Below are 26,120 nucleotides of genomic sequence, written 5' to 3' on the forward strand. Positions count from 1 at the left end.
CCCTTGTTTTATTCCTGCCCTCTCCCTTTGCTTGCTGGTCTCTAGCCAAAAAACCAATTGCACTGAGCATAGAGCAGTGCAGGGAAATGAGGAATATCTGATGGAGAGAGGCTCAGAGCTGCTTGGTTTAGATAATCTCAGTCCAGTGGAGTTAGGAGTCTCCTGGTGCAGCTTTGATTGTCTGGTTCAACAGCCATCTCCTAAGTGTGATTCTGTAGAAAACCAGCTCTTTGGACCCAAAAGTGGTACAAACATCTGCTCAAGAGCATGTTTCAGCACCAGGGGCTGCAGCTCCAGTGCTCGCTGCAGGATGCTGGAAAAGGATTTCCTGGTCTCTTGAGTAGGAAAAAAACATGGAGCACAGGGAAAATCAGATGAACCTTACTCTTTTGGATGCTTGTTCTACCACTGAGCTCTCTGAAGCAATGCCTAGCTTTAATTCTTCCTTCCAAGCTCCTTTCTGAGTAGACTGAGTGTTTCTAAAACTTTTCCAAGTGAGCTGTTGGGGTGTGCTCCTGCAAGGCCATCTCTCTGGTGAATAATCAGCTGAAATTCTAATGAGAAAATCTTTTCAGTGGGCAACAGCCTTCCTTCCTATTCGAATGCTGCATTATCAGCTCCAAATTATTCAGACAGATCTGAGGAATTTACTTTAGGCAGCTTAGGAGATAAATTCAGCGCAGCAAGTTATCACGATTCATTTAAGTATTTAAGACTTATCCCCAAAACCTGTTTCCCTCAATCCTCCTTCTCACACGGTCCCGTTGAAGCCCTTTTTGGCTTAAAACCTGAGCTCAGCCAGCAATTTCCCTTTCAGGGAAAAAAATTTCAGGGTTGGGGGAATTCTCCTCCATCCTCTGGGTGATGCTGAGTTTCGGAGGCACCTCCCCCCAGCTTCCCTCATTTCACACTTCACTTCAGCCAGACTACAGCCCCCCAGCTCTTAGAAGCAGCATTTGACAAAGGATTTCTTTCTTTTTTATTTTTTTTAACGACATTAAAGAGACTGATGCCTCTTTGTTTGTGGAGTGATGAGGAATTGGTGCTCAGGCATCCTGGCAGCCAGCAGCAGGATGCAGGCGCGTGGGCTTGGAGAGAGCCCTGGGAAGTGCAATCCATCAGGGTGACATCCTGCTCCCTGCCTCAGCTTTTAGGCTTTCTGAAGCTGGGCTGAGGTTGGTTGTGTGGAGTGGCTGCCTCTCTGTTTGTTTGTACAGCACAGCCAGCCTGCTGCTGGGCTGCTCTCAGGTGTGTGATTATTCCCTAGAACTGGCTGGTAATGGAGGGAATTTTTTTTTGTTGTTGTTTTCTCCCCACATTGTACCATATTCCCAAGGAGAATTTGTACTTCCCTCTGGACACTGCCCTGAAAAAGAACACAGCTGATCCCAGTAGTGCATTGCAGCCCTTGCTCAGCACATCCATTTCTCCACCCTCAAAAAGATCAGGAATTTTTCCTCTACACCTCAGGCAGGTCTCTTGTGCTAGAAACTTCCCCTAGCTCTCCTCACTGCCTCTCTAAATCCTTTGAAACTCAACAGAAGATCAAGGCTCTAGGCCTATTAACCCCTTGCTGCTTCTCCAACTCCCTTTTTAACACTCAGGAGTCACCCCTGCTCAGAGCTTTAACTCCTACTCCAGGTAATCCCCATAATCCATGGAATTTGACACTGCAATGAGTTGCCCAGTTCTTAGCACAAGGCTTGGATGAGGAAATAGCATCACAGGTAAGGGGCAGAGTGAACTTTAGATCTGTGAGATGTGGGGGATATTAGCTCAGTCTGCAGCTGAACATGAATGCTGTTGATATTTAATATCTTACCAGGAGGGATGAGTGTTTGAAGGACAAGCATTCCTAATTTGCTTTGACATTTGACATGATCAAGCAAGTCAAGGAATAATATTCAGTTTCTCCATTGTCAAAAAGATAATGAGTTCCATAACTACTGGCATTATGGGAAAAAGACAGGCTATGTAGTGTAAAATGTGCAAGATCTGCTATATATTCTTCTATAAATTGTGTGCATTGTGTCCTTTTGTTCAAACACAGCATGCTTATTCTTTTTAATTTTCTGGTTTGCAAGTCTCTAGTAAACGAGATAAATTTTCTTTAAAGGAAGAAAGTTTTCCTCAAATTATTTATAGACAGAGAAGTGCTATCATCGAGTCTGTCTCATCATCTCAGTCTTGGGTATCAATTTCTAGGCTCAGATGACAAACCATAGCAGCTCCTTTTCCAATAGCAGCATCTGGCTTCCTGGCAATCTCAAAATTCAGTTATCTGGAAAGCTTCAGACTTGCTTCTGAGCAAATTTTATTTATTAGAAAGCAGTTGTGTTGCTTTGCTTCCCATGACTAAGCCAAGGAATAGTTAATATATTAAAAGGAATAGAACTGAGGCTAAGCTCTTGTCCCTCAAGTGGCAAAAGAATGCCAATATTTTTCTTTTGAGATAACCATTTCTTCCACTCTAAGGACGACCTAAAACCATTCATGCTGACTTCAGATGATCTTTTCTGGGACTGAAAAAGAAATTCAGCCTCATAACTCCTCAGGGAGAACTCAAGTTCAACTTTTTCCAGACTCAAGTCTCTGAGATGTGATGGTGACTTCCGTGCCAGCCTTCCTGGAGGAGGCAGAACACAGCCTGGGGTCCCCAGAGGTGAAAGCCCTCTGTCCTCAGACTATGGGATGAATGATAATAGAAGGAATAGGTGGGACAGGTACCATACCAGACCTTGGAAGAAGTGAATTCAGCCTTTGTTTTGCCACAGAACTGATGAGCTGGGCATTTGGCAAAGGTCTCCTAATGTGGTTTGGTACACAGCATCCTAACCTGTAAGATCTGTTCCAAGCTATATGAAAATGAACAACTTTGTCATTAGTCCTTCTTAATTATACCTGTGATTAGGACCTGTGACATCAGGGACACCATCTGCCACATCCCATATTTGCACCAGGTTTTTGCTCGGGCTGGGGATCTGTGCAGTTGTGGAGCTTTGCTGCTAACCCAGGGAGTTCAAGCAAATCTCACCACTTCCCTGGGTATGAAAGAAGGTTCTGTGATGCTGCACAAAATGGATGAAACCTTTCTTCAGTTCTTCATACATACCATAACCTGAAGGAAATGATTAAGGATTTTTTTTTTCCTAATATCAGCATCCAATTACAGAGGAAAGATCTCAAGACCTGTAGGAGAGGACAACAGCCAAGCAGATAGATGTCCTAGCTTTAGGACACTGAGATGGAAAAAATTCATTCTCATAAGCATAGAACTAAAAGCTGAAAAAGGACAAGGGAGGATGAAATATCTGTTCCAGGCTTTGATGATGGTTGGGCTGTGTCTATTTAATCGAAGTGATTATTTTCATTTTGGGAAAGAACTCTCTTGAGTTCTTCTTGAGCAATTTCCCAAAGTTTCTTTTAGTGAAATTCTAGTGTTATTTTTCTAGATGGTTGATTAAGAAAAGTCGGATCTATTAAAGTTAATTTGATTGACATTTAGCAGCAGAAGCAGTGATGCTAAATGGTAACATCTTGCAGTTTTCTTCTGATACCAGCAGTGTCTCTGGGGCAGGATTTTATTAGTGACAGCTCCCACTGAATTCAGTTAAAGCTGAAGTTTCATCTCCAAAGGAACAGTTACTCAGTTCAGAAGTAAAATGATCAGGCACGGGATTTCATTTAAACCTTTGAACACCAAGGAACCAAAACAATTTGGTTTCAAGTTTCTGTTTCTCCAGCATAAAAAATATTTCTGAGTTTGGACATGTGGCCTTGATTTGTGTCAAGGGAGGGTCTAAATTACAGAGAGAAGAGGGGGGGACTTTAGCTTCCTCTTGTCATGAGCTTCTGCCTCTGGTCTGAGCTTGGAACAATTGGGTTTTAATTCTGATTGAGGACAGAGGATGCAGTGCAAAATATCTCAGCAAAGCTGCCTCATGGCTCCATCCCCCATCAGTGTCTCAGGGCTGTATGGTAAGCAAAGGCTGCAAATCAAAGGCTACATGAGAGACAACCTTTATTACATATAGTAGGGCAGGCAGCTTTTGCATTTAAGAAAAGACTACATGCTCTTTTGCTCTTGAGGAGCATAAGCACTTTAGCCTTCCTTCCACCACGAGCAGAGATTATTCAATGGTTGGATTTAATGAATTCAAAATCCTTAGAAAATCACTAGAGCCAGACATCAATGTAAAATACTCCACCAGCTTTCAGTAGTGGAATATAATATTAGCTCTCCCACAATCTACTTCATGCATCTCCAAAGAACAGAGAACATTTCTAAACTAAAGAAGATAGCTTGGGCAGAGAATTATTGCCTTGGATGCTTCTCTGTAACCCTTTAGGAGCCCGAGTTTTTTTCTCAGAGGGCAGTTGAAACAGAAACAACCATTTTCTTTGTAAAATGAAGGAGGAGGGGCAAGACATTTTATTAATAAATTCTGTTACTGGTGAAGCATTGCCTTGCTCAATCAATAGGGCTGCACGGGCAGGTGGCTGCATGGAGGAGCCTGGAGTTGGGTGTCCCCTTTCTGCTGCTGAGAACCCACCAGAGCACCCATCATTCCTCCTGTCTCCTGTTCTGTGTCTGGACTGGGAGTGTTTGAGGAGGAGATTTCTGTGCTGAGTGGGACCCCAGCCCTGGTTACAGCCCCCCCAACCCTTCCCCTGCTCCTTGCTATGGAGAGCCAGGCAGAAGCAGCTCCCTCAGGCAACACAGTAATACAAATAAATAATATTAATTAAGGCTCGATAGGTTTAAAATGCTATGGAAATAGCTTCTCTCCTGCTGTTTCAGTAGCTCATTTTCCCACTCTTGTCCAAAGCCCCAAAGCCCAGAGGTACAAACATATATTTTAAAATGAGAAGTTTGTTGAACCTCATTAAACTTAAATGCTCGATCCAGTTTTTCTGAAGGAGGCTTCACTCTGCTTTTGAGTTTACCTGACTTCACTCTTCCATCCCTAATGGAGACATTCATCAGAAGGAGATTTTGCAGAGGCACTGGTAGACCTACAAACCACAGCTGAAAAGAATCATTTCCATGCTTAAGCCAAGCACCCAGCTTTTGGGGCTCTTCTGCATTTATTGGCTCCAGGCTGAGCAGTTTGCCAAGGTCTCTGTGAAATAACGACCACCTTTTAATTTGCATTTGCTTTCTGCTTTCTCCCAGATTTTGTGAAGAGGAGGAGCAGCTGAAAAGAATCTCTGTGCCGGGATGCTGAGCCACTGAGTTGCAGGAGCACCTGCAGCCATCCACGCACTGCTCGGGAGGAGAGCTGTATTTCTCAAGGTTTGTAGCTCTTGTCCTCCCACTCCCTAATTCATATACAGAAAACTGGTGTGCTGCTCTGTTCCCTCCACACAAATGCATTAGCTGATCAGGAAAGCTTCCCATTCATCTGCCTTGTCACTTGGGTGAGGTGGAGGCAGGACCGAGCTGTCAATTCCCAGCGATGAGAGTCAGGGGTGGAAGGCAGGATAACACAAGAAGAAAAATGGTGTCGATGTTTCTCCCCTTGGTTTTCCAAAGGAGAATGATTTTGGGATGCTGGGTTGTCTCCATCCCTTTCCAAACAAGGGAGAACCACCAACTCCAGTGCTTGGCTACAACCTCCTTGTGTAACCAGTCACACAGCAAGGCCGTGGGAGGAACTCCTGGCCAACCCCCCACGTTCGTTCTGCTGTTCTCTCGGTCCGTGGCCACTCTCCTCGGTCCTGCAACACTTTTCCCCACTCTACTTGGCCCCATTTCTCGGGTGATCTCTCGGGCAGCCCCTGCCGTGCCCAACCCACCCGAGACAGCAGGAAAGGTGCAGAGCTTGGTACCCATTAGGTGTGCAACACCTCCTCCATCTCCACCTAAATTTTGGCCGGGCTGTGGGGTGTCCAGGGAGGGTGGGGAGGAGAGGGGGGTCCAGAGTGAGACTCGCACCCTCTCCCCTCTTCTATCCCCCGTGAAGTCTCCCACTTCAGCATCACCAACAGAGCCCACCAAAGGAACAAAGCAATGCGGGTCGGGCTCGGGGGGGGATCACTCCCCGGCGGGGGCACCACGTCGGGGGGGAGTGGGGTGAGGATGCCTCTCCCTTCCCGAGGGTCCGCGGCCGAGCGGTCCCTCCCTGCCTCCCTCCGGGGCCGGGGCGGTGCGGGGGGGCGCGGCTGTCGGCGGAGCCCGGCCCCGCGGCGGCTCCCACCCCCCCTCCGCCCCCCGCCTCCGCCCCCCGCCCCGTGACTCGGCCGCTCCCGCGGGCGGCGGCTGCCGGGCGGTGTCCTGCGGCCCCCGCGCAGCGTGCGGGGACTATGAAGCACCATGGTGTGGTGTGACCGTGGCGTCCAGATGCTGCTGACCACGGTGGGCGCCTTCGCCGCCTTCAGCCTCATGGCCATCGCCATCGGTACCGACTACTGGCTCTACTCCAGCGCTCACATCTGCAACGGCACCAACATCACGGCGGACGAAGCGCAGGGGCCGCCGCGGAGGGCGCGGGGCGATCTCACACACTCCGGGCTCTGGAGGATTTGCTGCCTCGAAGGTACCCAAGGGGGGGGTAAAAGGGGATGGGGGAATCGCGCCGAGACGGGGCGAAGGGAAAGCAACTTCCCGAGGGGACCGGCTGAACGCCCGGAGCAACCGGGCAGAGCCCAACCGGAGCCGGAGCCGGAGCCGCCGCCTCGGACACGGCCGAGGAGGAGGATGGCGTTACCGTGGCAACCGGCATCTCCGAGATTGCCATGGGAACCGGGCAGCGGGATGCGGAGCTCTGCCCTGGGGAGCTCTGCCCAAGGGGGCGACTGAGCTCCGCGCCCCTCACCCCGGGGATCAGGGACCCCGAGGTTTTAAGGCTTTGGGGGGGTTCTGGCCAGTTCGGGGCTTTTTGGAGCACACGTGAGTCCTCCGGCTTTAGGCGTTTGAGCTCTCTCGGGGTTTTTGTCTCGGGAGCTTTGGGGCTGGGGTGCAGCTCTGGAGCAGGACAGGAGATGCCCAAGTCCCTCCCTGTCTGCCCTCAGACACCAGGAACCTGGTTGAAGGTGCTGCTGTTGAGGTGCTTCAGTGCAGTAACTCGGGGTCATTTAATAGATCCCGAGGGTCAGGCTGAATAATATTAACACTAAAAGGTGTGTTTTAGGGGCTGGGGTGGGCAGGAGGACACAGAGATTCCCCAACAGAGGCCAAACATGTGGCTGCCTCTGAAAATGGAGTTGTAGAGGAGGCGCGGCGGGTAACTCCCGGGACAAAGAAACACATGGGGGCTTTTAGAGGCTTTGGCACAGCACATCAGAAAGCCCAGATGGGAAACAACATCTGCCAGCCAAGCCTGCAGACCTCTGACCACCCAGCACATCCCCAGCAAAGGGCCACACACCACAAGCAGGGGCTGGCAGCGGGGCCAGGACCACCGGGGCTCGGAACCCCCTCACCTGCCTGCTCTGTTCCCTCTGTACCAGCAGCTAACAGAGCCCCGGTGATGCCGGATGCAAGGGAGAGAGGGTAGAGGAAAGCTTTGGAGTTTTTCTGAGCTGTTTTGTGGCTCGTTGGGGTAAGGATAGTCCGGAGTCTTTCCTCCCACGTTAAGGCACTTGGCATGTTGGCTGCAGTGCACCTAACGCCAGCAGCACCTAATGCCAGAGCTACAAACCTTGTGAGCAGACATGAACTTTGCAAACCTGGTTTATTCTGACAGACAGCTCAGCCCAGACGAGCCCAGCTACAGTTCAGAGTCTAGCAGCTGTTCTCAGAGGGTTTTTTTTTTTATTTCCCAGAAAAAACTGTGGTAGGAGCACCTCATCCTCACGTCTGTTCTCATCTCCTGCTCACATTTAAGGCTACAGAGTGACATCATTTGCCTCTTAAAAAATCAGATTTGCTACCTGGTAATAGGATGCATACACAGCATAGCTGTGGGATAAGAAAATATTTTTTTGGCAATAAAAGGAGAAAGAATGACTGAAATGTGAAGGTTTACGGGTAATGATAACACTCGGGTTTATAACTCCTGATGGGAATCTAACTCTCAGAATGGGCTTTTATGACACCTGGAAAATAAGGGTTTGCAGATGAGAGCTCCTGAGTTTGCCTGAGAGATGCTGAGCATCTTCCACTTGAACCAAATCTTGTGATTTTCGCTGAGCTTGTGTCCTCTGTCTCCTTTTTCCATGGAAAATAAGTTTTCTTGACGTCTTGTGCGTGTTGCTGAGACAAAACTGGGCCTGTTGTTTCTGGGAGAAATCCCTGAGTTTCCCAAAGTCTTCCAGGAATCTCATTCATAGAAATGAAGGGCAGCTTTGACTGAAATTGGTGGAATTTTTCCTTTGATTTTAAACTGGGTGTAAGTAAGAACTTTGTTTAAAAAAAATAAGAATAAAGCAAGTCTGAGAGATGGGCAGCTGCAGCAAAGGGTGTTAAAAAAAAAAAGGCATTTCATGGGAGTGGGACCCATCTATTCAACAAAAAGTGAGCTTTTCTGCTCAAATTCAAATTCTGCTTTTTTTCTGCTCAAAATTCAAATGCTCATAATCGAACCACAAAGTTACAAAATTTGAAGTTGTCAAATATGTGCTAAGAATGGAGAGTTTGAGCAAGCTGTCATCTGTTCACAGATATGAGGAGCTCAGGCTACGTTCTCTCCTACATTTTCAGTATGTTCTCTCTTTGTAAAAAATCTATAGACACATGGAAATATTCACATTTGAAACCATATTATGGGAGTTTAGATTTTGACATGGAAAGGCTCCTTTGTTTCATAAAATAATAAAACTGTTTCTAGAAGCTGGTTTAAAGCAACACCCCCTCGATTGTTTCAGAGCATCACTCATTCTTTTAGTAACATAATAGTTACAACTCTGAGGAGATACAGAGCAAGAAAATAATTTCAGTTATAGATTTTTATATCTGATTAAATGGTCTGGCTTCAAACCTATTTTTAGAACTCTTTTTGTGTTTTGGACTAATAATTATAAAAGCCTGCTCAGTTTATTTTAATGGTCTTGAGCACCATTTCGTTCTTATCTCAAGAAGACAAATCTAAGGCAGAAATGTGCAAAGCTGAATATACCTTGCACAGCCTCTCAGATTGCTTTTGACATGAAAAAAGCATTTTGCAGAGTGAATTTCAGGTCAGCTGAAATTTTCCATTAAAATGTTTCTCAGCTACATCCATAAAACAACCTGTGTGCTGCAGTTGGAGCAGTCACCTGTGCAGTATCCCAAATTCCAAGGTTTCCAACAAAATTGTTGAAGCAGAATGGAAAAGAATAATCTTCTAACCAAATTATTAGGTATTCTGCAATGTTCTCCTGCTTTTCTGCTTTCTGACCATATTTAACAACAAATCTGCATTTTAGTGGTAACTGAAGTGATTATTTTAGGGATCCAGCACCTTATCTTTGTTTGGAGCATCACATCTTGGGGAGGAAATCATGTTTTGGGACTCGTAGCTGATACTACTATGAGTTTACTCACTCAAGAAGTAGCATTAATGATAAATAAGTCAAACTTTTGCCTCTATCATCTCAATTTTGTTCTTTTAGCATGTTTGCCAAAGGTGGAGGTAGGAGGCTGACTGAGTGGATTTGAAACAAGAGCAGGATTTAAAAAAATGGATATCCCAGGTCATTGCCTTGGGTAGGAAACTCCTTAAAATAATTCTTGGGGTGAATGCACGTGTAGCAGGAGTGGATGCAATTCCACTGAGCCTCTGCAATGAAATGGTCCAGGGCTCCCTGGCAAAGCTGGGTTTTGGTTTTCTGGAGCCATGGTAGCTGCAGTTCTGACACCTAAAGTTAAACTCTCACCAGTGGAAGAAGTTTCTGGGGAAGCCCCCATGCAGCCATCCTGTCCTGAAAGCTTCACCCCAACCCACAAATTAACAAATTAACAGTGGAAGAGCAAATCAGCCCCATTTCAAGGGATTGCTCTCGTGTCCCTTGTCCACACTCAAGCTCCAGGAGCTGTCACAAGCTGTGGATCCTCACAACCTGAGTCTCCCAAACACAGCAAGTCCTGTGTCTTAAGAATAATCCTGTCAAGGCCAACCTAGCCTAAAAAAGAGAGATAATTTTCCATAATTTCACCATAATTTTCCAGCAGCTCCTGTGCCTGTGTTAAATGCACAGCACATCTATGTAAACCTTGCACGTTCTTACTCACAGGGAGGGTCTGGTATTAAAATATTTTCCTCGAAAAAAAGAAAATATTTTAAAAGCACCACTTTTTTCCTCTGTAACTGCTTATCTTGGTGAAGAACCATGCTGAAGTTAATAGAACAACAGCTCACAATAGAGCTCTGCAGGCCCCGTGACATCGAGATATGAAATCAAGTAATGCACTTGTAATTTAAATTTATTCAAAGAATATTTTATTAAGCACTTCAGCACATGAATGCCTTTGAACCCATTGTGTCTGCAGCTTTCAGCATTCCCTGTTTGCCGTTTACTTTACAAGTGGTGCAACTGGTTATTTAATTCACGTGGAGCCACGTGTCCTGCCTGACTGAGTGGCTGGAACGTTGATAATTGGGAAGGAAGGGCTGAGGAGATAATTTATGACTTAAAAACTTGCACCAACACACGTTTGCACGATTATTTGCAAGTTTTCCAGCGTGGATGAATGGGCACAAAGAGGGGGAGGGCAGCACACGCATGCGCTGCTTCCATGGCTACTCTTGAAAACAAAATAAAAATGTTCTACAAATGTTTGAGGCAGGCAAATAAAGGAAAGCTGCCATCCATCAATCCTGCAAATTCGTGGCTCATCCGAGAAGAATGAATATTCTTTAATATTCCCAAAGCAAAGCTATGAAGTCCTCACACCACCGTGGTAGGGAATGAGCTAAATACAGGGCAAGCTTTCTATTCAGACACTCTTGCCAGAGTTTTGTTTGGCCAGGAGGGAATGTTGTGTCAATTTAATATCAGACATGATCTGTCTTCAAGGTTATATCCATAGGCACTAGGATTAAGGGATGGTCTCAGTCTTTATAGGATTTTGTGCCTGTGCTCACATCATGGGGGAGGAGGCCACACAAAGGAGTGGCCCTGCCATGAGAAAATCTCTGCATTTTCCTATTGCTTGGAAAATACATGGATATTTTGTACAGGCATTAAAGATCCCGAAGAGTCATCTTTCATCTGTAGATCTCACAAAACAAATGTAAACAGGGACTTTCCTGAGCTTCGTTCTTTCTTTCCATACCTTTCATCTCCATTTCCTTGGGAGAAGGATTCCTTGAGGAAGTGCCTGTGCCCCACTCCTTGTTTTCAAAAGCAATTCTTAGAGCTCCAGTATCATCTTCACAAGAGTGAAGCAGTGTGGTTTTCTCAGCTGTTGATGGAGTGATTTTTGACAGCCTTTTCAGATGGATTTTTTTCAAGAGCCTTCCATTTGTTAGCAAGAGCTTCTGAATTTTGCAGCAGTCTTGAGGCATGCAGAGTTCAAGCTCTTCAAAATATTTTCCATAGCATAACAGATTTTAAAATACTGAGAAATTCTGTGCAGCAGCAGACAGGTTAAGGATCTCCTAACTGCACCTCTTTGAACACTGGTGACAGAAGTTCTCCAATGACCATACTGTTGGAACAGAACATCCATTCTTCCTGAAATGCTCTATGGAACAGGGATCTGAAGCTAATTGACTGAATATATGTCACTTTAATTCATTGAACTTGCTTTCTTGAACTCAATCCACTATATAGCCTGTAGGGAGCTATCTGGCTACATGAGGGTTTGGGGTTTTTCTCTCTTTGTGTCAGACAGCCCAACAGAAAACTTAGATCCTAAAGACTTTCTGGGCATTAGCAACAGTCCCTGAAGGCTGTAAAGCAGGGAGAGCACCTGTAAGGCTACTTCAGCTGTGCAAGGTGTAATGTGGATAATATTTATCTTTCCTAAGTTTCAGAAATGTTATGTGAAGAGTCCAGGAGGCACCAGGTAACACAAGCAGGCTACCTGTGGCTGTCTGGTGCAATTAGAGACTTCTAAATTCTGGATATAATTATGCAGACTGTAGGTAGGTGACAGATGGCTTTTGCATGCTCTGGAAGAGCCCCAAGCAAGTCATTTTGGGGTTCTCAGGGACCTCTGCAATGTAATGTAATGTGTTCTTTGGGTTTCTTCCAGCTGCCATTACCTTTAGCTGACCCTCTGCTGTGGGTTTTTATTCCTGCTTTTAGATACTGCCAGGAGCTTGTAGTTGTTGCACCTCCTCAGGGCTTGCCCTGCCTTCTGGCAGCTTTACCAACCCTCACCTGGTAACACAGCTGAAATGTGTCAATGTATTTTTGCTGTTGTTGCTGTAAAACTTCAGCAGAATGATGATTCCCCTGGTGGATCCATTTGCTGGGGCTCTCTGCATCAGTTGTGCCCAGGTGGTGCTGTCAGAGCTGGGGCTCTGGTCAGAGTCTAAAACACACAAATCTCTTTCAGAAGCTGGGGGAGAAGGGGAGTATTTCTGGTATCTCTATTCTGTAGCCTTTTTTTCTCCTGTTTTTTCATTCTTTTGTTTTCTGGGTATCATTCAAGATTATTCAAACCCAGGTATTTAGTTGGTGTCTGTGATCTGTGTGCCAGAGCTGAGCAGGAACTTCTGCATCCCAGCCTCAAATGGATGGGTTTGTGGGGCTGGCCATTGCTGGATTTCCTGCATGGTTTGGAGACAAGATTTTATTTTTTTTTTCATCTTCCTGCTCTGCCTAGGAGGGATAAATGTGCTTCCTTCCCCACCCACTTCCCTCTCATCCTAATAATAAAAGAAGATGTGGAGAAACTGGGACACAGGGCTGCCCAGCTCTGGGAGGGTGTGTGAACACTGCTTTAACTGGGTTTGAAGCATTTTGCTAGCAACTTATGTTTTATACATGCAATATTTTGTGTTTAAGCATGTCTTCCTTCAGGGACAGGATTAAGCCTGATTCTCCACCTACATAAATTTAACTGCTTTCTAGGAAGGCAGTGGAATTGTGCCAGTATGAAGCCAATATAAAAGAAGGGATGGTGGATCTGCCCTTCAATTGGACCTTTTCCTGCTCATCCCTCTTTTCTGAGCCAAGACTCATCTTGGTAAATAAGTCATACTATTGAACTGAAAACCTGGTCCTGCTTCCAAACATTACTTTGTGCTTATCTTGCTTTTAGATTTCTGTTTACTTGTATTTATTATGTCACAGACTTATGGTTCAGCATCCAAATTCTTCCCAACAGATGGCAAAGCAGGATGCATAGGAGTAGTAAAATAAACAGGATAAATGCACAACTGCCCATATGTCAGAGAGGCTGATGACTTCAGAAGGAAAGGATGTTTTCAGTAGACATCTCCAGTGCTGTGCAGGGCTCCTCAGTATTTTCTGCCTTGCCCTAAAGTCTCTCTCTCCTTCAGCATATTTGAATCTGTTAAATTACTGTATATTTTGTTCTCTCTCTTCTGTTCCCAGATAGTTGTTTTCGTTTAGTTGTTTGTACCAGAGGACAGCAGTTCATTTTACCTTCAAAATTTCAGAGTGCAAGGTGACTCTAACCTGGGCTATGATGGCTATTTTTGTCTTTCAGAGTGGTTGTTTTGAGGGACACACAGAGATGCTGGGGACCACAGCAACATCTGAGGCTGTGACTTTCTCTCTACTGGGATTGATTATAATGATGATGATATGTGGCCTCCCTAATCTCTCAAAATAGCAAGGCTGAAGGATGGATGGCCCAGCCTGGACAGACTCTAGTTAGCTTTCCCTTCAAATTTAGGAGTACTTTTGCCAGTTGTTGCATGCAGTGAAAGCATTGAAGCAGTTCTTGATTTCAGCTGGCAGAGAGGCCAAGCCCTCTTCCTCCTCCTCTTGGCATCCTGTAGTCTGAGCAGCTTTGTTCTCATTCTCTTCCTCTCTCTCCTTGCTGAACTGTTGTAACTTTCCTTCTGCTAAAAAAGGTCCTTTTCTAAATTAGCTTTTCAAGGATGGAACAAGAGACTTTCTTTAGAAAACTGGTAGACACTGCCCCAAGGCAGAAATTTAGGATTTTTAATTTCTCTTCTTAGCTCTTGAGCATCTCTGCCCTCCTTCCAGTGAAAAAAGTGTAATCAGAGACCCATCAAAGGCACGAGCCCTGGGTTCACTTTTCTCTACCCGGTTTACTCTGTTCCTCTGTCTATCCAGGCTCCTTTCTTACTTCACAAGCAGCACTCTAAGCTCTTCTTCACCAGACCTGAGTCATTTTTTGGTCAAGTGGAGGAATGCTCCACTAAAAACCAGCAGGAAGGATCCGGAGAGGCGGAGAGGGGCGAGCGCCTTATGGAATTCCTGCATTTCCTGTGTGAATTGCCAGGCCCTGAGATGGATTAACCACTTTTATTGTTCTTTTTCAAGCATTCTGCCTTTTAATTGCTGTTTTGGAATTATGCCACTTAGTTATGCCCTTTGAATGCCTCTCAGCCAGTCCTGTTAGCTGGGTAATGCCAGGAACTTGAAAGATATTCAGGAGGGAGCAGCATCTTCTACTCCAGTGGGAGAGGCACCCAGATCTGGGAGGAATTACCACCTTTGTTTGGCTGCCAGGGTTTGGGTTTGGTCTTTTTTTGGTTTTTTTTTTCCCCCCAGATGTAGTTAATGACCATTTTTAAGTCACTGCCAATTCTCTCCCAGAGCCTTCGGATCGGTTTCCTCCCATTTCTACATTTTAAATAATGCACTTTTGTGTAGAATATGGATGACTGGATATTTTCTCCTGGCCAAATATATAGCATTCAATAATGTGAGGATTGTTATTGTGTCTTTCTTGCATCCCAGAGGCATGCTTTATCTATTGTTGCTGGGAGGCATTCAAAAGGAGCCCTGACATGTTGCAATTATAACTTGAAATAGGATCTTGCCAGAGGTACATTGCCTAAATATAATCAAATCTCAAATACAGCTGATTGCATATCCCTATCTCAGAGCTGTGCCTACCTATCTCAAGGCTCACTGAGTGTCAGTGATGGCTCTTAGCAAGACACTGGATAATTTTGTTGGAAGAATTCTCATGTGGTTGTTGTTGGTTTGTTTTTTTTAAAGCTCAACCCTCAGCTGCCCAGAAGCAGATGAAATAGCAAAGTCTGGATGCTGGGAAACCTTGTGATTAGTTCAAGTTTTCAAAGGTAGCCAGGTATGAAAGTAATACTTATAGCAAGAGTGGCTTTAATCATCCTTGTCCAGTGGATCTTCAACACTCAGGCAATGCTCCTTGCACACATTTTAAGGCAGAATTGGCTGGAGTTGGTTTCTTTGGGTGTTATTTTCATTTAGCAAAGCTGATGAAACAGCAAGTTGGGTTGTGTCACATCATGGTTTTATCCACAGGGATTGTGGAGAGGGTCAAAGCCCTCAGATTCACTGGGCAAAGCTCTGCTACTGGGGTCAGGGGAGTAAAAAGCCCCAAATAGATCATTCCTCTCCAAGTCCTGATGGTTGGTATGTTATTGGTATGTGGTTTCCAGTGCAGGTTTCATCTATTCCATCCTAAATTCAACCTCCCCTGGTCCCACTCTGCCACCTGCCAAACCTCCCAGTGGCAGTGGTTCTGTCCCATTAGAACCTGACAACATCATTAACAAGTTCAGTCAGGTTTTATTAGGGGAACTGTTAGAAAAGATACCAAGCAGAGCAAAAAAAATACCAAAAAAAAAAGATACCAAGCAGACAAAATATCAATAATAATTAATTTATTAGTATTAATAGTAATTATATTATGTAATTATAATAAAAATTATATTGGCTTTTTTTTTTCCCCCAGGTGTAGTTAATGACCATTTTTAAGTCACTGCCAATTCTCTCCCAGAGCCTTCAGATCAGGTTTCTCCCATTTATCCATTTTAAATAATGCAGTTTTGTGTAGAATGTGGACAAATAAAAATAGAAAAATAAAAAATATAAAAATAATAATATTAATAGTAAAAATAATTTAATTAAAAAATCAATAATAATTAAAGTTAATAACTCAGGGACCTACGTAGCAGCTGGGAGATGGCTTCTCAGAACTCGAGGTGCTCACCCTAACCAGGTGGGTGCTTTTCCTCACCCCTTCCAGCAGCCAGCCCAGCCCCAGGTCTTTGTCCCTGCAGGAATTTGGGGTTCAGCAGCCAGCCCAGCCCCAGGTCTTTGTCCCTGCAGGAATTTGGGGTTCAGCAGCCTGCCCTTTGCAGCCAGCCCAACCTCGTGCAGCCGGCAGGACGCAGGCGGCCCCGATCCAAGAGCCCCTTTTCCATTGATGCCTGCACTGAACCCACGCCAAGGAACCTGGCAAGAGGCTGAGTTTCTTGGCTCAGGCTCCAGGCTGCTTGGATCTGCCCAGCCCACGTTTGGAGCAGAGCTGGTCCACCTCCCCCTCTCCCCCAAAGCTCTGCAAAAACACGTTTTTGTCTGTCGACAAAAGATGCTCTGGGATGATGAGTGGTCCTTGCAGAGCCTGTGGCTTAGGGGTTCTGACCACATTTCCAAGGAAAGTTTGTCTTGGGAGCTGATGTGGCATCGGGAGTCAACAAGATTTCAGGTTTTGAAAGTTATTTAGGGGTTTCCAAAAAGGTTTAGCCAAGACTGTGCCACTTATCTGCTCGTCACGAGGTCGCACCCCCCATGGTTCTGCTTCAGGAAGCTGAAGTTTTGCTCCTGAGGTTGGGGAGTGTTTTCTCCTTTGCTCTGCACGTTTTTGCTGTGCTCGTGTCCTTGCCTTTAGCACTGGAAAATGCAGATGGTTTGGGAGGTGCTTTGGGAACCTTAAAGATGCAAGACCTGAAATAAAACGTGTAGTCCTTAGGAAGGATGTATCTTTAGGAACCATTTGAACAATTCATTTGCAGTGTTCTGCTATGGTAGAATTCTCTTTATAGTTTGGTTGCAAATTAAGAGGGGAAAAAAATAGCTGTCCTATTCCATTCAGTGTCTTTGAAAAAGGTTTACCCTCAGAACTTGCTTTCTAGGGATATTCCATTGTTTTTCCTTGTACTCCAGGCCTGATTTTTAATGACTTGCTTTTGTGTCTCTCGGTAGCCAATTCCCAGTGCCCTTTTTTCCTCATTTTATTGTGATTTCCGTATATAAGTGGCAGCAATCTAGCTGGAGACAGTCTTTGGACACAGCAGCAAAACCCCATAGAGAAGGCAAAACAGGCCAGAAATTTTCCACCTGAATTCTAAGTCACACCCGGGGCTTTGGCCACGCCAAGAGCCAAAATGCTGGAGTTTGCAGGATCAGAGGAGCTCCCAGACACCAGAGCTGGACGAGGGGCAAGGAAAAGAGCCAGACTTGGAGAGCCAGGACCTCAGCATCAGCAGCTCCAGGTATCAGCACTGGATGCAGCAAATCCCAAAGGTTACCCCTTTTTCCTCTCTGCTCCAAGAGGGCTGAGCAAGTGGTCGCAGCTTGCCAGAATATGGGTACACTGATATATGGGATGCTGATTTTCTAGCATTAATGTGCACCTGTTTTGGTGGCCAACTGGCACTGTGCTCAGCCTCAAATGTGTGTGTAAGCCCTGTGTTAAAAGAGGGATAAGAATTAGCCTGCACCAAACATGTCATTAGACACGTGCCTGGTAGCCAGCATATGGGATAATGAATATGATCCCAAGAATACATTAATAACTGAAAATATATATATTTTTTATGTACGTGTGCCCGCTTAAAACGGGATAAGAACTAAGTGACACTTGTGTCACCAGTTTATAATTAAAATGCAGTGCTTGAATGAAAATGTAAGCTTCAATTAGCCAGCATGACCCTGCTTCCGGCTTCACTTCCCACTGAAAAGCAACGATAACAAGCTCACATTTATTATCAGAGTTTTTCCTGGAGCTGTGCACTGAAACATGCTCACATCTGAGCCCTTTCACTGAAGACATTTTTTCGCTTCAGCAGTTTGGCATGCCATACAAAGGCTCTCTGATTTTTCGTGATGTTCACCTCCTCTTACATAAAAAATGTTTTCTGGGCATATTATTGGGTTTTAGCTGAAGTCCAGGTGCACGGGTTACTGAAGAACCAAAGGGATGGCTCATCACATAGTACAATGGGTAATTATTGCTGAGCTTCACTGTGTTGCACAGACAAATCCTTTCTTGGAGCTCAGCTTTGTAGCTGTGAGAGACAGAAAATACCTACCATCCAACCCAGAGTGGCACGAGGGTAAGAATAGATCCTCTGGAACCTGCTTTGTCCATTTAATTTTTAGCTGTCTCAAGGGAGAGAGCTTCACGTTTTGTTTAAAGACACTGCTTTGCTTTTGCATCTCACCAGTGGGAAATTTATGCTTACATAAATTATGAGGTCTCATCTGTTCCCATTTGCATCCCAAGAGTCTTCCCAGTTAGGCTTTTTGTTAAATGGTTAAATCATTCTCTGGGTTTGGCTCCCATTTAAGCCGAGATTTCATCTGGATTTATGCAGAATCCAGCCAAAGTTTGGTGCTGCATTGCCTAAGAACTGAGTTTCTGATTCCTGCCAGGCCAGGCAGGCTCCTTGGCACACCAGCTGAGCTGCTTTGGAGGCAGAAAGAAACCCCAGGTGCCTTGGAGGAGCAGTTCTGGAAATGGGTGCTGGGTGGGCACCTGCTCCTGGCAGCTCTCGGGAAGGTTCATGCTGAGCTGCATCGTGGCTTCTGCACATCTCTGCAATTTGGGTACCTGGGATCCCCTCATTTGGGATCCAGAGCCTTGATGTGCCTTTCAGGAGCTTCCCAGATCTTGTCAGTGTCAAGAAAAAAAAAAAAAAAAAAGGAATCCTCCACTCTAGGACCTGAAGACATCTGTCATGTCTCAAGGACATGCAGGAGGTTCTCAGCTGGACATTTTTGTACCCTACAAATTGGTCCATGTGCAGGTGAGGCTACAAGAATTGAGGTCTGGGCTAAGAAGGCTGCAGAATTCCTTTCTCAGTCAGTGCTTAGCACAGCTGGTGAAAAGGATCCAAACCCTAAAAAAGCCCCAAAATGTCAACAAAGAGCAGCCAAGCCTCAGAAAGGGTACTCAGGGAATCTGTCCCCTCTGACAGAGATGAGACCAGATGTCCACATGGATATCTTTTGCAATGCCCCCTCCAATATTTGAAGCAATTTCTACAGGCAGAATTCTTGTAATGCAGGAGTGGATGTCAAGGCAGGGTATCTCAACTCAGAAGAAATGTGTGCTCTTAGCTTTGGGTCAAGTAGTGATGTGTGGTGTGGTTGGAGCCCTCGGGGACTCTTCAAGTTGTAAAAAGTACAAACCTTCTGGTTTGTCACTGGTGCAGTTCCCATGGGACAGAGTGACCTCTCCAGAAAGCCTTTCCAACAGCAACAGCAGCCTCTCTCAATAGCATTTAATAACTACCCATGGAGAAAATTACATTCTATTTAAAAGGCCAGAAAAATCAACTTCAGTTTAACTCTGCTGACTTTGGTAGAATTACACCAAAATTGCCTTTTGTCTGATACCCTTTCCCAAACTAATGTTCAGTAGCTGGGCTGAAAAAGCCTTTCAGAGGCAGATTAAACAAGTCCAAATGGTGAAATATTCTTTTAATTTTCCTTCACACACGATATTTTAGGTGTAGCTTGGAACACTGCCCTTACGAGAGGCATCCCTTTAAATATTTATACAGCATCAATATGTAGCCACCTTCATACGTTTTTAATGCTATCTTCCTTTCTAAATTAACCATTAGGTAACCCTGTTCTCTACTAGGCCATCTTTTGCACTGCCTTGACACTCCCCTTGGTTTCCTTATTTATTTATTTCACCGTGGAACAATGAAGATGTCAAGGCAAGGCCCAGGGGCACGGTGGAAATGGAATTCTTGGAGCATCAGCACTGTTGCCATGGTGGGCAGGCACTCAATAGGACACTGTGCTGCTCTGCAAGCCACAGGGAGTGCATCCCCAGCTCTGCTCTGGGCTCTCTCAGGTCATTGCTATTACAACAGGGACTCTTCCTTTCCATAACTGGAGTTTCCAAGATCAGAGAGAGAAAAATATTGAGGCAAACCCAAGCAGAGAGGTGAAGGTGGTGCTGAAGGGCAGGAAGCACCATCTCCAGTTCAAGGTTCTCCCTGGGAATTGCAGTTGTGCCTGCCTGGCAGCTTTCTGGATTTTCCAGAGGCTTTTTTCTTTTTCTTTTTTCTCTTTCTTCTTCTCATTTTGTGTTGGTTACCAAGGTTCCATGGGACGCCGAGGTGAAGAGGACAGAGCCCAGCTCTGTCAAATGAGTCAAAGCTTTTTACTGCTCCCTCAGCCCTGATCCAGGCTGGAAACCCCCAGATGAGTAAAAGTGTTGGCACAAGCCCTGTCTTTTCAGAAAGGTGAGATTTTTCAGTCTTTTTTCATCACACCCCATTATGGTAGCAAAATGATTTCTGCAGAGGCTGCTCAGGGCTTGTTGCTCCTGGTTCCCCTCTGTCTGAAGCTGACTGCAGGAGATGGCAGCATCCAGAGATCCTGGCTGCATAACCAACAACTTAGTGAAGCTTCAGCAGCCCCAGGTCTGGTAGGGAGATTATTCCCCAGACCAAAAAAAAAATTAAATAAATTTTTTTTTTAAAAGTGCCAGAGCTTTTCCTAAGCCCTGTTACACTGAAAGCAAGAACAAAGTATTCCTGCATGCTGCTTCCTTAGAGTTTCACCCTTCAGAGCTAAAATCCAACCTTTCCTTCTCCTGCCTACTGAAGGGGCCTTATCCTGGACTTGGTTTGTAAGGAAGAGCTTCAGGTAAGCCAGTAAAGATTTTCTCTGAGGATAAAGGGCTCAGCAAAACACAGGAGTGCAGTTCCCTAAGTTGCAGGGTATTGAAGAAGAGATTGAGTCACAGGCAATCCCCTTCCAGCCCTGGAGCTCATGTCCCACTGTTCCCATTGTAGAACCAGTCCCAGTAAGGATGTCACCATCTCTTCTCCTGGCATAGAAGACACTTTATTAAAAAGCAGGGAGGTATTTTGGTATATCTGCTATGATTTGGCTCCAGGAGTGACTTGGTTTGCTGGGTTTTTTTCAATCTATTGCTAGAGGGAGATTATTTGCTTCTAGCAAAAGCCTTTCAGGGCTTGGCATCCTCAGAAGCAGCCAGGCAGCAGCTGCAGTCCAGGGACCTTCTCTGCTCCAACCTCAGGAAGACAAAGTATGGCCAAGCTGGGATTGTGCTGCTGAGGTGTGTCTGCAGGTTGCAGAGGCTTTTTTTTTTTTTTTTTTTCCTTCCACGTTTGCTGCAAATATGTTTAAATTCTCCCTGGTTTGGAGGCAAGTAATCAATGCCTCTGAAGTTCCTGCCTGACATATGTTCCTTTTCACGTGCTTCCTCCATTTGTTCCACAGAGCAGATGTTCAGCCTCACCCCTTGAAATGTATTCTTATTTACTAGAAATTATTTTAGAAAATAGCTGCTGAGGACTAAACATCTCCAGCCCCTCTTTTGGGTGCTGGGAGCTCCTTTTTGCAGCTGTCCTGTGGGGCTGCCTGCAGATGTTTTCAGGTTCATTTGCATTTGAAGAGCTGGATGCAGTGAGCTAAGCAAGGGTTTGTCTTCCCTGGCTCTGAAGGCAGTCACTTCACCACTCCTTGCCAAATTTAGCCCCGATGCTACTCTTAATTAACTCCAGCAACATCGAGGCCGCCTCTAGCCGGTTGTTAGCTGCCCATTTATTCCAGGCTTGAATCAAACCCCACGTAAAAAAAAAAAGATCTTATTCTGGAAATTGATGGCCCAGCAGTGGAACACAAAGAGCAGCCCTAATTCACAGCAAGGTGGTGTGTACAAGCTGATTTATCTGCCTGCCACTCCGTTGTCCCCTTGCCAGAAACTGCAGGTCCAAACCTTCCAGCTGAGGTTTCTGGTTGACCTGGCTGCTGCCTACTAGTAGGGTCAGAAATGTTTTATTAAAAAGGAAATCCTGCTAGCAAGAAAAAAGTTCAGCTTGCACTGCTTGATCCCCCTTCCTGGAGAGTGCTCTTCTTTTGTTATTGGGGGGGGGGGGTGTTTCCCCCCCCTTAAAATAAGATTACATGAAGATTTTCAGCACAAATTTACTTTATTCCCCCCACTGATAAAGAAAGAGGCAGAATTCTTGATCCACAACCATGCTGACAGCCTCCACAAACTGTAGCTCCAGCTCTTCCATGTCCATGATCCATCCACACTAACTTAATGGTTTAGCAGAGACCAAAAACTTCCCTGCTCTAGCAGGGAGAAAAGAAATAATCAGAGGGTTGTAGCCCTGGCATGATCAAGGCCCAAACATTTTGCTTTCTCTTTGGTTTCTTTCCTTTAGATGTTAAAAAGCCATCAGGGAAATCTTCATCCAGCAGAACCAGCCGGAAACACGGGAAGGTGTAAATAAGGATGGGGTTTTTTTAGGAAAAAAAACCAAAAAAACTTCATTTCACCATGTACAGTGAGTCCCTGCCATGATCAGCTGTGGGAAGATGCTGGTCTTATTTTTCTCCCATCCCCTGAATTTCAGCACTATTCCAGTTTCCTTTTGCTGGTCCAATTCAGGGTAGAGCTGCAGCAGAGCTGGCTGCACATCCCCCAGCTCAAGGCTGCCACGGGGACAGAGTCACCCATGGACCTTGGGCAGTTTTGATGTCTACAGGTGGGAATTATAATGAGCAATGAGAACACGTTGGACTCAGTCTGGGTTTTGGAGCATTCATGGCAAAATTCATACTAGTCAAGGACAAATTAATTCATCTGGTACCCCATGGTACCAGAAACACTCACCCAGGGCCTCTTCTTAAAAAGGAGCATTTCCTCCACGCTGTCATTTGCATCACACATGAAGCTTTTCTTGTAGATATCTTTTTTATTTTTCTGTATAAGGGGAAGAGATGGGAGTGGAGAACATTGCTGTTAGACAGGCATGATTCAGGTACCCATGGAGACATGAGATCACTCTGCATTGCCACCAACACAAGAAGATTACCTTATACAAGAATAACTAAGAACAGGATTTTTTTTGACCTTCAAGATTTTCTCATCTGTGAACATTATAACTGGATAGCCATGCAACCAACTTGTCAACAGCAAGAAATAAAAGAAAGATAAAACTAATTTAAAACCCCACAGTGGCAGCGAAATAAATTTGTACATTTATCATTTCAGAGGTTCCCATCGCTCCTGCCTCTTTTTCTGCAAGGTTTAAATGATTAGATTTTCTTTTTTTACATTATGTTTACTCTCCTAAGAATAGAATACAATTTACAGAAACTCATGTGGATGAAAAAACATTTTCCTTTTGTGCTGTTGCTCCCACCAACCTGCACCTTCCAGCTTTCTAAAACCTCGGCTTAGAACCATCGGATAAATTAATTCAATATTCAGAAATGTATTTTGAAGTCCCTGGAAGAAGATGATTTATTACTTGAACTTTCACTTAAGAAACATCATGCACCTCAGTGCCAGACTTTATCTGCTCTGGTTAAAGGGGCAGATTCCTCCCAGCAGTTCCAGGTGGCTTGTCCTGCCTGCTCTGGCATTGGAGCCAGCAGCATGGGGAAACATCCTGAAAGAAGTGCAGGATGAGGATCTCAGCTCACCATAACAGCTGGAAAAAAAACATAAAATTAAATTCAGCATCTCCTGAATGTTAGGGGTTGGAAGGGACCTCAAAAGATCACCAAGTCCAGCCCCCTTCTCCCAGGTTTTAAGCTTCTGAGGCAGAGGGTGATTTTTAAGCAGATTTTTAACTTGCACATACATGAATTATTTCTAGTGACTTGCTCAAAAATAGCAGTGGGAGCCTGACTTGCACTTGCACAGGGCTGGAGTGGGACCAGGCAGCCTGTCCATGCCTGGCAACACAAAACTTTCTGCACAACCCTAAACCAAACCCCCCCCCACCCTCCGTGGGGTCTGGTGCAGCAAGCTGGGGACACTCTCTGGGCATCCCTTGTGCCTCCCTGATGTGGGTCAGCAGAGAATGGCCAAAGTTTGGGGTTCAGACACCTCAGTGAGGTCTGAGCCACAGTTCAGTCCCTACAGGGGCTGCTGGTGAAGTGCTGTCCCCTGGGGACATGGTGTGGGGTGACTGAGGAGTGCAGCTGAGTCACAGCCTCCCGTGGCTCCTCCTGCCGTGGCAGTGGGTTGGGCACTGGGTTACAGATGGTGTTTGAAGTCGTGATGCAAATCCTTGTGTTCAGGCTCTTCGTTGTGTTCTCCTCCCCATGTGTTCTCCTTCCTGGGGAGGAAGTTCCTTGCGCTGCTTGGAGAATTATTAGAAGGAGTTTGTGGGGTGGGAAAAGCAGCTCCTGGATTCCCACTCGTGAGAACATTGCTGAGGGGAAAAAATTAAAAAAAAAAAATCCAACAAAAGCCACCCCTAAAGCAGAAGGGGATGGCAGTATCTCTGCTGGAGCCCCCCAGAAGTCAATGGAAGCACAGCTGGCACAGGGAGCGTTCACCCATCAGCAGGAGACAGCAGGGAGGATCCCTGGAGCTGTGGAGCTGCTGTGGAAAAGCACTGAGATCTCAGGAGGGTTGGCTCTCCCACTGCAGAGCACTTAGGAGCAGATCCAGCAAGAGGTTTGAGTGTTTCAGGCTGTTCTTGTGCTGGAGGATGGACTCAGCATCCATGAGTCCTCTGCCTGGAGTCCGAGCCAAGCATGAGCATCCCCTTCAGAGGCTGGTGCATCCCTTCCAGCACCCAAAGAGTTAAATCCTCCCTTTCCTCTGGTATTGACTGGCACATAACCCAGTGAATCCAGTTGCTGGAACAGGAGTGATCTGCAGTCACCAGGCAAACTTTCTCAAGAGCTTCTTTAGGTGCAGCAGTAACTCTGTGTGCAGGAGAGCTGCTGGAGCGGGTGGAGATTGGGACTCAACTGAGTATTTTTAGAGGCATCCTATGGTGCAGGAGTTTTAACTTCCATTTCACAGCCCTTGGAGCCTGGCAAACTTTCATTAACATTTGATGCCTTGAAGTCATGTGAGGTCTGGAGGAAAAGGGAGAGGAGGGAGGAAAAAAGAAATACACCTTTTTGGAGCGGGTGGATGGCAAAGTTGCTGTGAAGCTTAGAAAAAGGCTCCAAATCACTCCTTTTTCTACCCAGTGTTTTTAAAGTACCCTGACCACATAGCTAGAGTCCCAAACCTGGGCTGTGGGGGAGTCCTGATTAATTAAATGATAACTTCAGTTAACAGGTTCAATACCTGGAGTCTCTCCAGCCCTTGGGGAGATCCAAGCACTTTTTAAATTGAGTGCTCCCCACCTTAGAAGGATTGTGCCTCTCTTCTTCATCCATTATTAGGCAGCTTTGCTAATACAGGGCTCTTTGACCCATAAATCCCCAAATTAATTATAAGCCATCGTGTCTCCAACTGAGAGAGGAGAACCTGGGACAGGGAGCAGTGAAAGGAATTGCTCCCACTGCTCGTGTTGCCATTTCTGCTCACCATGAAGCTTTTCTACCTACATCTATACATGGAGAAAACCCTGCTTCCCTGGCTACCAGGCAGGCTTTCAACTGGAAAATAAATTAACAGTAACCTCCTCCCCTCCAAACACACACAGACATGTACACACACAGAATCTCTGCACACAACTGAGATTTTTCACAGTCTGAACAAGAAGGAAGAAGAGACGTTTTTTTTGTCTCCCTGGCCAAAAAAAATATATATTGGCAGCATATCACTGAGTTGTAAAGATTGAGCAAGGAGCAGAGTGTGGCCCCATTAAGCAGGTTTGGAAGGCTGAGTGCATCTGTCTGCAGGGGCAGGGATGGGACCACCCAGCATTTGGGACCCCAGAGAGCCCATCGAGGCTCCTGGAGAGGCAAAGGAGTTTGCAGGACCTGGAAATGAGCTGCCAGCTCTGGGTCCCACCAGATGAAGTGACTGAAAGGGAGAGGAGCTGTAAATCTGCCCACCCCTCGGGAGGTCTTGCCAAGGTGGTGACAAACTGGTCCTTTTCCTGCTTTGAAAGCTTGGGAAGAAATACAGTCCCCAAGATGCTGTTGTACAAGGGCAGGGAGAGAGACGAAGGAGAGAGGAGGGAGGGACTCCAAGGCACAACAGCCAGGAACAGGGGTACCTGCCTTTTGTTCAGTCTTCCCAGAAAAAGGAAAATTTCTTGTTTTTTTTTCCTGGATGTGAACCTTCCTCATCACTTCCATGCCAACTGTCCTGGTTGGAAGGACACCAGCCT

At 45.6% G+C, this 26,120-nt stretch overlaps 1 protein-coding gene across 1 annotated transcript in view; it reads left to right on the top strand.

Moving 5' to 3' along the window:
• Positions 1 to 6,218: 6,218 nt before the first annotated feature.
• Positions 6,219 to 26,120, top strand: part of CACNG4 (calcium voltage-gated channel auxiliary subunit gamma 4) — a 41,425-nt gene continuing 21,523 nt past the window's right edge. Inside the window, exon 1 of the mRNA XM_071764062.1 lies at positions 6,219 to 6,539. Coding sequence (XP_071620163.1) covers positions 6,317 to 6,539 — 223 coding nt within the window. The 5' untranslated portion in view covers positions 6,219 to 6,316. The remainder of the gene's footprint in view (positions 6,540 to 26,120) is intronic.

The sequence above is a fragment of the Heliangelus exortis genome, chromosome 20 (genome assembly GCF_036169615.1).
Source record: "Heliangelus exortis chromosome 20, bHelExo1.hap1, whole genome shotgun sequence".
In the NCBI taxonomy this organism is placed as follows: domain Eukaryota; kingdom Metazoa; phylum Chordata; class Aves; order Apodiformes; family Trochilidae; genus Heliangelus; species Heliangelus exortis.